This window comes from Lepidochelys kempii, chromosome 2, assembly GCF_965140285.1.
Source record: "Lepidochelys kempii isolate rLepKem1 chromosome 2, rLepKem1.hap1, whole genome shotgun sequence".
Taxonomy (NCBI): domain Eukaryota; kingdom Metazoa; phylum Chordata; order Testudines; family Cheloniidae; genus Lepidochelys; species Lepidochelys kempii.
This window is the reverse complement of record NC_136381.1, coordinates 138,883,417-138,897,685: the sequence shown is the minus strand read 5'-3', so window position 1 is coordinate 138,897,685 and position 14,269 is coordinate 138,883,417. Positions and strand designations below refer to the sequence as shown.

At 40.6% G+C, this 14,269-nt stretch overlaps 1 protein-coding gene across 6 annotated transcripts in view; it reads right to left on the bottom strand.

Annotated features, from left to right (window-relative positions):
* DNAH5 (dynein axonemal heavy chain 5) overlaps positions 1–14,269 on the bottom strand; it is a 307,171-nt gene that overhangs the window by 105,816 nt on the left and 187,086 nt on the right. For all 6 annotated transcript variants that reach the window (XM_073332323.2, XM_078851640.1, XM_078851639.1 and 3 more), the window contains 6 exons: positions 12,970–13,146; positions 5,525–5,729; positions 4,877–5,019; positions 2,542–2,676; positions 1,542–1,664; positions 976–1,189 (listed from right to left, as the gene is read on the bottom strand). In XM_073332323.2, the coding sequence (XP_073188424.2) occupies positions 976–1,189; positions 1,542–1,664; positions 2,542–2,676; positions 4,877–5,019; positions 5,525–5,729; positions 12,970–13,146 (997 nt within the window). The remainder of the gene's footprint in view (positions 1–975; positions 1,190–1,541; positions 1,665–2,541; positions 2,677–4,876; positions 5,020–5,524; positions 5,730–12,969; positions 13,147–14,269) is intronic.

The window sequence follows — 14,269 nt, the reverse complement described above, 5'->3', positions numbered from 1 at the left end:
CAAATTTTACCTCAGAAAGTCCATTTGAAAAAGAACACCATTTTGACTTTGTGGTGATGTTACCCACAGTTTACTCCTGGGGGAATTCTGCATCACTGCACAATGCAGAATTTTGCGGAAATTAATGTTGGGCACGCAGAATTTCCTTTCCCCCTCCGCCAATAGAAATTGGCTGAAGAGATGTTGGCCACCACTAGGGGCCGCTGGATCTTGCAGAGCCCAGCTGAGAAATAGAAGGCAAGGCTGTGAGGAGGGGGAAGAAACTGGAGGGTTCCCAGCAGCTGCAGTTCCCAGCATTCCCTGAAGGAGGGAGGGGGCACTCAGGAAACTCTGTGCAAGCCTGGGACCCCGCATCAGGCTGTTTCTCCCTCTGGATCCCTGGGCTATAGGAGGGTAGGGTCTGAGAGTGTCTGGGCTGGGGTGGAGAACTGCAGCTGGGGTCTGGGGGTTAGAGGGTGTGAGTGTCTGGGCTGGGGGGGGCCCACAGCTGGTCTCTGGGGGGTGGTAAGTGTCTGGCTCCCCAGCTGAGCTCTGGGGGGAAGAGGCAGAGAAGAAAGAACTAGGTTGTTGTAGGGGTTTCTTTAACTCTCTACTCCTGGGGGAATTTTTCTGTGTGTCTGTATTGTTACAGACATCCTTGCTGACAGGTATTTTGAAATAAATTACCAAAATAATTGAAACCAGCATAATTATGTAGTGTTATTTTGACAAAATAAAATTTACAGAATTTTAAAATATTGTGCACAGAATTTAATTTTTTGGTGCAGAATTCCCGCAGGAGTAAATTTTGTATCTTAGTCTAAGGCAGAGATTTGGTTTTGTGTTTGTTTGTTTTTAGCTTCCACCCCACATGCAAAAAAAAATTAAGATTTTCAATCTTAAGATTTCCCTTTAAAGTACGGGGGGGGAACAAAATTTGGCACCCCAGTTCTAACTGTCTCAATCAATACTTTGCAAAGCGAGTCTTCATTTTACCAAAGATCTTGTCAATGGAAGAATTGGAAGGCAGAGTACAGTTGAATATGGAAAAATGTCTCTTTAGTCTCTGCGGGATGTCATTGCGACCTCCACCAGGGTGGATCATGGCTGCCAAGAACTGGATATCAACGATGTTGGTAAACTCCCCCGGTTTCCCCAGGTTATAGAACCCATTCTGTTCCATCAGCTGGCGAACTATCTCATTGGTGACCTAGAAAGAGCCCAATAGGATTAGAAGAATATTTCCCTGGATGCAAAATGGCATGCAAAATTATTTATGAGCACCCGATAAACATAACTAAGAGACAGATTTTCTTAGTCTTAAAAAACACTACATTTTCTTCTGCCATGAAGAAAACAACATTTATAAATTACCAGAAATAGGTGGGATTGGATCGCCCTTTCCTCTGGTAATATCTAGAGGAGGGAGCTCAGAGGAAAATAATCGCATGCATTTCAAATACCTCAATAACCTGACAGAGTGGGGAGCCATGTCACCTGTGTCATAAGGAGACATAAAAACAACAGATCAGCATTAAGACAAATTTCAATACTTAACTAACCTGATCTCCCCACTCATTGATTACAGGCATATTCACATCATCAATGAAGACAGTCATCTTCTTGCCTGCAGGAGGACCATATGTCGTTCCCATGCGTTTGTCCACATAACTCTCTATTGAACGCTGTAAGAAAAACCTTTATTACCTAAAGCTGTACAGTTCCTCTCCATCAAAGGATAGTTTATGCTTTTTAAATGTACACACTTAGTAGCATAAACTCTTCAATAGCAAAGGCATACATGGGTACTCTTCAGACTGTTTTGAGGAGATTTCCACTAAGAAATGCCACTAGCTTTGTAGAATTGGTAAATGGAACACTGGGTTACAAAGTGAGGTAATAGGTTGCTATACAAATTGGACACAAATTGCCTTTAAAAACCATAACTGCCAATGTAGTGCATGCAACCCATTTGGAGAATTATCCCCTTTTTTTCATGGAGTGGTGTAATAAACTAAATTTGAACTATTGTGATCATAGATAACTGTGTGAAATATCACCTCCATGAAAGATTTAACTCAATTATGAAATAAACCCAACTTACAACCATTAGTGTAGACTACATTTTGTAAAGTCTTTAGTCTTTTACACAAGGTTTTAATGACAATCCAATAAAAATGAATGACCACTTCAGCCAGTTAGTGTGAACTGGCATATTTCCAGACATCAAGAAACATTGAGAATTTGATGAGGGAAGTATAACATGTCAAAAACATGAGAGTAACCAAATAACCACTGGAATGACTGGAAGAGATGTGGTTCCTGAGGATTTGCTGAAATTGATGGACAATTTTCAAAAGGCATATTGTGAGAGAAGCAAGTTACATCCCTGTAGAAAGGCCATTTTGACTGAAGCCCTTGGAGCAGACTGGTGCTTTTGTTTGTTTGTATCTTTGTAATTAGAGAAAGCCTTCTTTTAATGTGATCTTTCTGGCAAATTCTCAGTGTACAAATAAAGATATGAACTCAGTCATCTTATTAGAAGTAGAGTGATTACTGTACCTGGAACATTAATGGGGTAGTTGCAGATGAGAAGTTCAGACTCTTGGCCATGTGATTTTCGGGATTATACTTTGACATGAATCCTTTGATAATGACAGTTTTAGCAGTTCCTTGCTCGCCAATTAGTAGCACAGCCTAGACAAGGAGAGAATTCAAATGAGCCCAGAGGTGCAAAAGCCAAGTGTGCCAGCAAAGTCTCATCAACCTCTGTATCTATCCTGGTCAGGAATGAAACAAAGAAATAAAAATGTAACTTTCAATGAGAAAAAAATTGGCAAGCTGGAAGCAGTGGGCTGCTTTAGCACTAAACAATTCAAGGTGTATTAACTCTAACAGTATGTTGGGCAAAAATTGGGGATTGGTCCTGCTTTGAGCAGGAGGTTGGACTAGATGACCCCCTGAGGTCCCTTCCAACTCTGATATTCTATAATACTTGTATGCAAAAGGGTCATTAGTTTCCACCATACAACAGGGGATCCTCACATTTTCAACTATAGTTCCACATTGTCCTGCTGTGCTGGAAGGAGGACAAGAGACACTGGATGTGGTTTAATTAGGCTGCAATCTTATTCCTAAATGTCTGGAAGTACCCGTCAGATAAAAAAGTGTAAGTACAGGTAGTTTAATAATCATTTACACATACCTGGGGGCAGGAGTTACCCATCCTAGTCCCTAGCCAACCCACTGCTTGGACCCTCCTCCCTCAAATGAGGGTTAAGGCATGCTATAAAGGAGGGTTCGTTGGCTCTCTGCCATATCAGTCATAGGAGCCCCAAATCCCTGTTTCTGCTCCTTTAAAGAATACTTCCTTTAAATCCTTTACTAATCCATTTTATCTGATCATGTTATCCCTTCCCTGCAAAGTACCTGCACAGCATATCAGCCCCATACTTACACAATAAGTTGCAAATCATAGCATAACTTCTGTTCCATATTTGCCCCAAGTAAGCCATGCAACCCTCTGTCAGGAAGGTGGAAAAAAAACAACCATCTTGCCTTGGCCAATCTGGCAGTGAGGGAAAACATCTTTTCCAGCCCCCTGAGAAAGGAGTGACTGATGCAATGCCCACCATGGATCATGACAAAGCCTGGCATTTAACTACTTCCATGCATGAGAGGGTGGGTGCTGCTCCACCTGGTCCAGGTAAAAGAGGGTTTTTCGTGCCCCAGCGTGGACCTAAATAGTTCTTCCTCTCTTCCAGTCACCTGGTGTGGGGATGGGACACTAACCTGGTCAAGCTACCGCAGCAAATCACTCTGGTACTCTAGTCTCTAAAGGGCCCACGCACCTTTCTCTGCAAGCCAGGCAATGGCCCCCACTACTTAATGGGCGGTGAGGTCATTTTATTTAAGAACATAAGAACGGCCATACTGGGTCAGACCAAAGGTCCATCTAATTCACTATCCTGTCTTCCAACGGTGGCCAATGCCAGGTGCCCCAGAGGGAATGAACAGAACAGGTAATCATCAAGTGATCCATTCCTTGTCACCCATTCCCAACTTCTGGAAACAGAGGCTAGGGACACCATCGCTGCCCATCCTGGCTAATAGCCATTGATGGACTTATTCTCCATGAATTTATCTAGTTCTTTTTTAAACCCTGTTATAGTCTTGGCATTCACAACATCCTCTGGCAAGGAGTTCCACAGCTTGACTGTGCATTGTGTGAAGAAATACTTCCTTTTGTTTTAAACCTGCTGCCTATTAATTTCATTTGGTGACCCCTAGTTCTTGTATTATGGGAAGGAGTAAATAGCACTTCCTTATTTACTTTCTCCACACCAGTCATGATTTTATAGAGCTCAATCAGATCCTCCATTAGTCGTCTCTTTTCCAAACAGAAAAATCCCAGTCTTATTAATCTCTCCTCATATAGAAACCGTTCCATACCCCTAATCATTTTTGTTGCCCTTTTCTGAACCTTTTCCAATTCCAATATATCTTTTTTGAGATGGGGTGACCACATCTACACACAGTATTCAGGATATGAGCGTACCATGGATTTATATACAGGCAATATGATATTTTCTGTCTTATTATCTATCCCTTTCTTAATAGTTCCCAACATTCTGTTCGCTTTTTTGACTGCTGCTGCACATTGAGTGGATGTTTTCAGAGAACAATCCACAATGACTCCAAGATCTCTTTCTTGAGTGGTAATAGCTAATTTAGACCCCATCATTTTATATGTATAGTTGGGATTATGTTTTCCAATGCGCATTACTTTGCATTTATCAACATTGAATTTCATCTACCATTTTGTTGCCATTTATAATTTAACTCTCCCACCGCCCATGCAGACCACATCATTGACACACACAAACAAGAATGATACCTTGCCCTGCCCAGCAATTGTTTCAATAAGGAAGTCTGTCCTCACGTTGTCAACATTTGGCACCAAGATGGAACCATACTCTGGAATGCTGTTAGTGGGGTACACATACTCTTCAACACGAGTACTCCAGTGCATCCATTTACCTTGTCAGAACAGAATAGATTAATACTTCAAAGAAACAAAGAATTTGCCTGTATCCCATTCTCCAACTAGTAGTACAAGTGGATTGTTACCTATGAAGTTCCCTTACCCTGTCCGGGGCAGTGGGCCCTGCAGGCAAAACCCACCCTCTATGAGGATCAGCAATCAACAAGGAGTATTCTTAAAAACCACATGGGAAGGACCACATGACCTGTTGTTACAAGTGACCAGCTTGCTTACCTTTGCTCATTTGACAGCATTTTGTGATACAAAGTCCCTGTTTCCTTGTGTAGTCAGTTGCCCTTGTTTTGGTATCTCACAGCAACAGAGGGAAACTTTATTAAAACCAGTAGTAAAGCATGATTTTAAAACAAAAACTGTCAAGGAACATGGGAAAGTATACAACCTGAAGTGCCTTCTCTATTAATTAATTAATAATATAAAATATACTCTTTCAAGATCATGTCTCTTCAAATGTTATCTGGTATATGCTAGTGGGTTACTAACCATCAGTTTCCACATAGTAGTCAAACATGGTATCTTCACTTCCTTCTGAGATATGGGGAAGATCAAGCTTTATTTTTTTATGATTACGAAGCCAGTGCTCCATTTTGCATCGGTCTTCCAATTCCAGCAATGCTCCAACACTCCACATGAGGGAGAAGACGTACAACCTTTCCAGGTACTCTGGTGTTACTTCCCCTCCTTGCTCCTGAGAGGTGAAACATTGTTTTAGCTATTTTCATGGCTTAAGGCCTATCCAAGAAACAATTCCTACATCAGACTCTGCTTTGTATGTTCAAGGTGAAAACCTTTAGCTTTGATTTACATAAGTCTCAGTAGGTGTCCCAACCTATGCTCTGGGCAACCATTACACAAACGAAAAGCTACAATACATATTGTGTCATATTATTTATTTTTCTTAATTCAGAAAAATAGCCACCAGAAAAAAATCCATAGCAAACAAATAGCTTATTTCTCTCCAGAAGCCCAGGGAAAGATGAGTAGTTGGTTTATTAGTTCATTAAAGCCCCGATTCTGCAAATACATATGTTTAATGGGTTACTCTATGACGCAAGTAGTCCCATTGCGTTATGGATATGTGGTTACAGGTTTCAGGCCTTAGACTCAAGGTTCCTTAGGGCAGAGACCTATTATTTTTTATGTCTATAGTCTAATGCTCTTAAGAGATCTCTTCCCGGGCATATACCTTAAATATACATGGAAAATTAACATGATGCAGTATGCAACTGCTCGCTAATTAAATGGTGGCTCTCAAAGGCAGCATATGTTAACAGTGCTCTGCGGCTTGCACTGGCTGAATTTGTATTTTGGTAGAGTTTAAAAAGCCAAAGATGTCGTGGGTCTTGCCTGCCTGCAGTACCACACCTCTCCCTGTGCTATGCTGCCACAATTGTGGCTGGATCCCCTTTAAAAAAAAGGAGGCATTGGAAGAACAATATTCATAGAAGCTTTTTTCTTTAAAGGAGGCATGTGCTTCTCCCTCCATGGTCCAAATTTACTTGCCTTCCAAGAACGCTGCTAAATTAATCTATTTGACCCGGCATAGTCGGAAGGCTGAGTCTGTTGAGATTAGGGTTTTTATGTAGTGGCAATGCATGTAAAGAGGTGGGTTGGATTTACACATGGTAAAGTGAGTGGAAGGGATGAGTGCTGCTGCTTTGATGTAAGTTTATTCATCTTATATTATTGTATTTTTCAATATATGTCCGGACAGCCCTGAGCTTAAGGGGCATGCCACTGGGTACTGAGTATTAGACCAGAGGTGTTTAGTCTAAATATGTTACTTTTAAGGAAATGAATAAAGTTATGTTTTCACATAAGGATAAGTAGATAGGAATAGTTCTAGTGCAATTGGTCACATGTGGCATTGGTCTTTTTGCAGCATCTTACATCGAGGCAATCCAGGCAAATAAAAATCTTGGCCTGTATTTTGTCTTTAATTAAATTCTTATTCAGCAATTTTGCAGAGATGTCAGTGTTTGCTTAAGAGAGTTCCCCGGCAAGATGGAAACAATTCAACTTTTAGAAGAAGCAATGTATCATCAGAAAGATAACAGCAGCAAGTCAGTTGGTTAGCCACCCGCATGCTAGTATTTGCACTGGCAGTTCAATAGCAAAGAAACAAAGTGCACCTTCAAATGTGACTGTAATGAAATTAATGTAGGGGGCTCCAACTGAGAAATTAGGCTGCAGCCTTTGACCAAAATGGTGATGAAAAGACAGGCTAGTGAAGGAGAAATAGAGCTCAAGAATAGGTCTGCAGAGTTGGAAAATGAAGAAGGGGCTCAGCAGGTAGTCACTGAAGGTGGAAGGGCAAGAAGAAGAGAAGAGCAGCTAGTCCTATAGGAAAAGGGGAAGAGTTAATGGAGATTACACCAAATATGAGCCCCAGGAGGATACAGGATGGGTTAAAGAGGATTACAAGGGAGAATAGGAATGGAAAGAACTTGCAGCCAGAGGGAACGGGGATAGACTGGAGAATAGCACAGTCAACAGGAAAAGGCAGGTCTATGTGGTTGGGGATTCTTTACTGAGTAGAATAGATAGGCATGTAACCAGAGCTGATCCAGAGAATAGGAGGGTGTGCTGTCTTCCAGGTGCTAAGATACGGGATGTAGACCTGAGGTTGAAAAGGATTCTAAAGGGAGCAGGAAAGAATCCCCTAATTATCCTTCATGTGGGAACAAATGATACAGCTAGATTCTCACTGGAAAGTATTAAGGGAGACTATGCTAGGCTGGGAAGATGCTTAAGGAAATTGAGGCTCAGGTGATCTTTAGTGGGATTCTGCCTGTTCCTAGAGAAGGGCAACAAAGGTGTGACAAGATTATGACTATCAACAGATGGCTTAGGCAGTGGTGCTATAAGGAGGGCTTTGGGATGTATGGCCACTGGGAGGCATTCATGGATAGAGGACAGTTCTCTCAGGATGGACTTCATCTGAGTAGGGAAGGAAATAGACTTCTAGGATGGAGGCTGGCACAACTGATTAAGAGAGCTTTAAACTAGGAATTTGGGGGAGATGGTTGGGAGATGTCCAAGTAATCTCCACGCCAGAATTTAGCACTGAGAGGAAAGAAAACGAAGTAAGAGAGGATACAGCTGTGGGTAGGAGGAAGGGCAGTGTAGATACAAGTCTAATAGGTTATACTGCCAGTAAAATGACCCTGCCTAATAGGATACAGAATGTGAGTGAGGCCAAATAGCAAAAATTAAGATGTTTGTACACTAATGCGAGGCGCCTAGGGAACAAAATGGAGGAACTAGAGCTACTGGTGCAGGAAGTGAAACCAGATATTATAGGTATAACGGAAACATGGTGGAATAGTCGTCATGACTGGACTACAGGTATTGCAGGGTATCTGCTGTTTAGGAAAGACCGAAATAAAGGTAAAGGTGGTGGAGTAGCATTGTATATCAATGATGAGATAGAATGTAAAGAAATAAGAAGCGATGAAATGGATATGACTGAGTCCGTCTGGGCAAAAATTACATTGGGGAAGAAAACTATTAGAGCCTCCCCTGGGATAGTGCTTGGGGTGTGCTATAGACCACCGGGATCTAATTTGGATATGGATAGAGCCCTTTTTAATGTTTTTAATACAGTAAATACTAATGGAAACTGTGTGATCATGGGAGACTTTAACTTCCCAGATATAGACTGGAGCACGAGTGCTAGTAATAATAATGACAGGTTTCAGAGTAACAGCCGTGTTAGTCTGTATTCGCAAAAAGAAAAGGAGTACTTGTGGCACCTTAGAGACTAACCAATTTATTCTCTAAGGTGCCACAAGTAATAATAATAGGGCTCAGATTTTCCTAGATGCGATAGCTGATGGATTCCTTCATCAAGTAGTTGCTGAACCGACTAGAGGGGATATTTTAGATTTGGTTTTGGTGAGTAGTGAGGACCTCATAGAAGAAATGGTTGTAGGGGATAATCTTGGCTCAAGTGATCATGAGCTAATTCAGTTCAAACTGAACGGAAGGATTAACAAAAATAAATCTGCAACTAGGGTTTTTGATTTCAAAAGGGCTGACTTTCACAAATTAAGGAAATTAGTTAGGGAAGTGGATTGGACTGAAGAATTTATGGATCTAAAGGTAGAGGAGGCCTGGGATTATTTTATATCAAAGCTGCAGAAGCTATTGGAAGCCTGCATCCCAAGAAAGGGGAAAAAATTCATAGGCAGGAGTTGTAGACCAAGCTGGATGAGCAAGCATCTCAGGGAGATGATTAAGAAAAAGCAGAAAGCATACAGGGAGTGGAAGAAGGGAGGGATCAGCAAGGAAAGCTACCTTATTGAGGTCAGAATATGTAGGGATAAAGTGAGACAGGCTAAAAGTCAAGTAGAGTTGGACATTGCAAAGGGAATTAAAACCAATAGTAAAAGGTTCTATAGTCATATAAATAAGAAGAAAACAAAGAAAGAAGAAGTGGGACCGCTAAACACCGAGGATGGAGTGGAGGTCAAAGATAATCTAGGCATGGCCCAATATCTAAACAAATACTTTGCCTCAGTCTTTAATAAGACTAAAGAGGATCTTAGGGATAATGGTAGCGTGACAAATGGGAATGAGGATATGGAGGTAGACATTACCATATTTGAGGTAGAAGCGAAACTCAAACAGCTTAATGGGACTAAATCGGAGGGTCCAGATAATCTTCATCCAAGAATATTAAAGGAATTGGCACATGAAATTGCAAGCCCATTAGCAAGAATTTTTAATGAAACTGTAAACTCAAGAGTTGTACCGTATGATTGGAGAATTGCTAACATAGTTCCTATTTTTAAGAAAGGGAAAAAAAGTGATCTGGGTAATTATAGGCCTGTTAGTTTGACATCTGTAGTATGCAAGGTCTTGGGAAAAAATTTGAAGGAGAAGGTAGTTAAGGACACTGAAGTCAGTGGTAAATGGGACAAAATGCAACATGGGTTTACAAAAGGTAGATCGTGCCAAACCAACCTGATCTCCTTCTTTGAGAAAGTAACAGATTTTTTAGACAAAGGAAACGCAGTGGATCTAATTTACCTAGATTTTAGTAAGGCATTTGATACCGTGCCACATGGGGAATTATTAGTTAAATTGGATAAGATGGGGATCAATAGGAAAATTGAAAGGTGGATAAGGAATTGGTTAAAGGGGAGACTACAACGGGTCCTACTGAAAGGTGAACTGTCAGGCTGGAGGGAGGTTACCAGTGGAGTTCCTCAACGATCGGTTTTGGGACCAATCTTATTTAATCTTTTTATTACTGACCTCCGCACAAAAGGTGAGAGTGTGCTAATAAAGTTTGCGGATGATACAAAGTTGGGAGGTATTGCCAATTTAGAGAAGGACAGGGATACCCTACAGGAGGATCTGGATGACCTTGTAAACTGGAGTAATAGTAATAGGATGAAATTTAATAGTGAGAAGTGTAAGGTTATGCATTTAGGGATTAATAACAAGAATTTTAGTTATAAGCTAGGGATGCATCAATTAGAAGTAACGGAGGAGGAAAAGGGCCTTGGAGTATTGGTTGATCATAGGATGGCTATGAGCCGCCAATGTGATATGGCTGTGATAAAAGCTAATGCGGTTTTGGGATGCATTAGGAGAGGTATTTCCAGTAGGGATAAGGAGGTTTTAGTACCGTTTTACAAGGCACTGGTGAGACCTCACTTGGAATACTGTGTGCAGTTCTGGTCTCCCATGTTTAAGAAGGATTAATTCAAACTGGAACAGGTACAGAGAAGGGCTATTAGGATGATCCGAGTAATGGAAAACTTGTCTTATGAAAGGAGACTCAAGGAGCTTGGCTTGTTTAGCCTAACTAAAAGAAGGTTGAGGGGAGATATGATTGCTCTTTATAAATATATCAGAGGGATAAACACCGGAGAGGGAGAGGAATTATTTAAGCTCAGTACCAATGTGGACACAAGAACAAATGGATATAAACTGGCCACCAGGAAATTTAGACTAGAAATTAGACGAAGGATTCTAACCATCAGAGGAGTGAAGTTTTGGAATAGCCTTCCAAGGGAAGCAGTGGGGGGCAAAAGATCTATCCGGCTTTAAGATTAAACTCGATAAGTTTATGGAAGAGATGGTATGATGGGATAACATGGTTTTGGTAATTAAATATTCATGGTAAATAGGCCCAATGGCCTGTGATGGGCTATTAGATGGGGTGGGATCTGAGTTACCTAGGAAAGAATTTTCTGTAGTATCTGGCTGATGGATCTTGCCCATATACTCAGGGTTTAGCTGATCGCCATATTTGGGGTCGGGAAGGAATTTTCCTCCAGGGCAGATTGGAAGAGGCCCTGGAGGTTTTTCGCCTTCTTCTGTAGCATGGGGCACGGGTCACTTGCTGGAGGATTCTCTGCTCCTTGAAGTCTTTAAACTACGATTTAAGGACTTCAAAGCACAGATATAGATGTGAGGTTTTTTGCAGGCGTGGTGGGTGAAATTCTGTGGCCTGCGTTGTGCAGGAGGTCAGACTAGATGATCATAATGGTCCCTTCTGACCTAAATATCTATGAATTCTATGACTATGACAACATGTGTACACCTGAATTTTGCTGTAATGATGGTTAGTAAGTACTATATACAGCAAAGGGGAAATGATGAAGTTTTGACATTTGTCAAAGAATTCTGCAAAAACCAGGTAATACAGGCTGATAAAGACTACTATTTCCACCTTCTTGATTAAGAATCATTGCTGTGGAATTATGTCCCAGATAATGTTCAAACTGCTGAATCTATTTCTGCTTTTATATTTCAATTTTACACAGCATTGTCTTGGATTTCTCCAATGCAGCTGACACTGGGTAACTGTTCCCACTGTTATAAACAGTAAACTGCCATTGACCTCAATGAATGAAGAGGAAGATCAGTGCTGAACATTTTGAAAATTCCCCTTTTTCATTCCAGTACCTTTAGGCCTGGTCTATACTTGTGACAGTGTGTAGGGTATGTGTACCTACACATCGCAGTGAAAAGCAATCTGCATCCACAATGCAGTACGTAGTTACATGCAACAGTAAAAGATTCCGGCAACAGGATAAGACAGGGGAAGCACTGCTTGGGCATGTACATAGGATATATATATTCTAAAGTTCTGGCATTTCTTTACTCACCTAAGAAGTGCCTTACCATCTACACTGATATTTATACCTGTGATAGGGGGCATTCAGTGTCTGTACACTACATACAACCTTAAGTGAAGACATAGTCTTAATGAAAATCTAAACACTGAGAACTGAAGTCTTCTCTTTGACCATAGAGTCAATATTCAGCAGCATGGGTATCAGCTTTGCAAGTTTCCCCATACCGCCCTGTTAATCCAATCTGCTTCAAACCTAGGTCTCAAGAAACCATCTCTATAGGCATGAAGATGTTCACCATGTACATCTACTCTTTGGCCTCCCTTTTCAGTCTGCCAATAAGTGCCAATTTTTTGAACACATCCTCTAAGACATACTCCAAGGGAAAACTTATTTCATATAAGTAACAACAAATAAAAATCTATCAGATAACATTAACTTTTCACCACCACATTCAACATTTCGTCTGCATTTAAGAAATTATAAGTGAAATGCCCTGCAGTCCATTATCCATTCTGTGAGCCATCCAGTCACTCCTGTTATTAAAACACCAGTTAGGGCGACTGCTGTCTGATGCCGCATAAGTATTCTTACAATTGTCATTGTAAAAATATCAGAAAAAGCACTATATAAACATACTGAAATAAGTATGGACCATCCTAAGTGTCATTTTCAACAGAAACTAGGTACTCACATGTAAGATATTTTAAGCTCCCACATCTTTACAGGAATGTCTCTTCTCTAACTATCCTGGTGTGCTCTCTAATATGTACCCATGCAGCATGAAACAACGTAAGTCAGAATAAATAGTTGGCAAAATATTGACCAGCTTACCTTCGGAGGGATAAGTCCCTGCAGCATGTTAATGCTTTGCATGATCACAAAGGCCTCCAGCATCTCTATCTTATATTCCAAGGTCTGGATGCTGAAGTAGTAGAATTCGGGGAATGATGAAGTGTACAGCTGACGCAGAATTTCAGCTTCTTGAGGAGAACGTTTTTTCAAAAAGCTCTATTATCCATGGAGGAGGGAGGGAATATCCTTTAATTTCAAATCAAGTCTTCATAATATTTTTAAACACTCTCAAGATTTTAGTAAAATAGACTCAAGTGACATGCTGACTTACTGAGATTCAGCTTTCTTTGTTGGTGCAAACAGAAGGCCAAATTCTGCATTCATGTGTATGTATAACTCCCAGAGGAAGTTGCACACACATATTAAAAAGTACAACTGGGCCAAAATCACAGCCAGTCATTCATCACTGCTCATGAGATAAAACTTCCACTTTAATTCTCAGTCAGCATAGCTGTTTCAAGTGCATTTCAACTCTGCAAAGTGGCTATATAAAAATGGAGTTAGAGGTAGAACTCAGGGATTAATTTAGCCTGAATAATATTTACGTTTGTGAGATGCTACACCAGAACCCACCCAGATTTACCCCCAGAACCCAGTTTGGAAGTTCAAAATAACTGAGCTGAGCATGTCTGGAAGCCAATCAGAGGACAATCATGCAGTCTTAAAATGCCTTTTTTTTTTTTAATCTCTTGGCAGTAAAAATATACCCTGTCTAATTGATTCCAACAAATATATAGTACCTCATTCAACTCCCTCCCTCTCGTATTCAAACTAGTTCAAAATTGGAGAAAATTTAGTATCCACTTTTTTTGAATGTCCCTACATGCAACACATCACGTCAGAGCTTTACAGAAATACTTGTGCTAATCACTGCCTTTTAAATACTTATGTAATAAAGGATGGCAAAGCCCCAAGTTGCTCTACTAGAAATACTTTCATCTTTGATATTTGTCTGTAGTTCCAAAGGATAGTCTTGAGGCTTTTGTATGTATACTTTATTTTGGTGCAGGTTTTCCTGAGTTTATTGCCATTTCTTCTTTTATCCTACAAGTTCATTTTTCCTGTGTGTGACAGTAATTGGTGCACCAATATTGATGGCCAAAGTTCCATTTTTTCACCAAGGTCCTGGTTTTGTGTACTCTGACTCATCGCCAAGCTAATATTTCTCCAGATACTAATTTCTCTTTTTCCTCACATATCCCTCCTTAATACACTTCAATACAGCATTCACTACTTGATGCTTATAGTTCAGAACAGTACTACAATAAGTTAAGAAGAA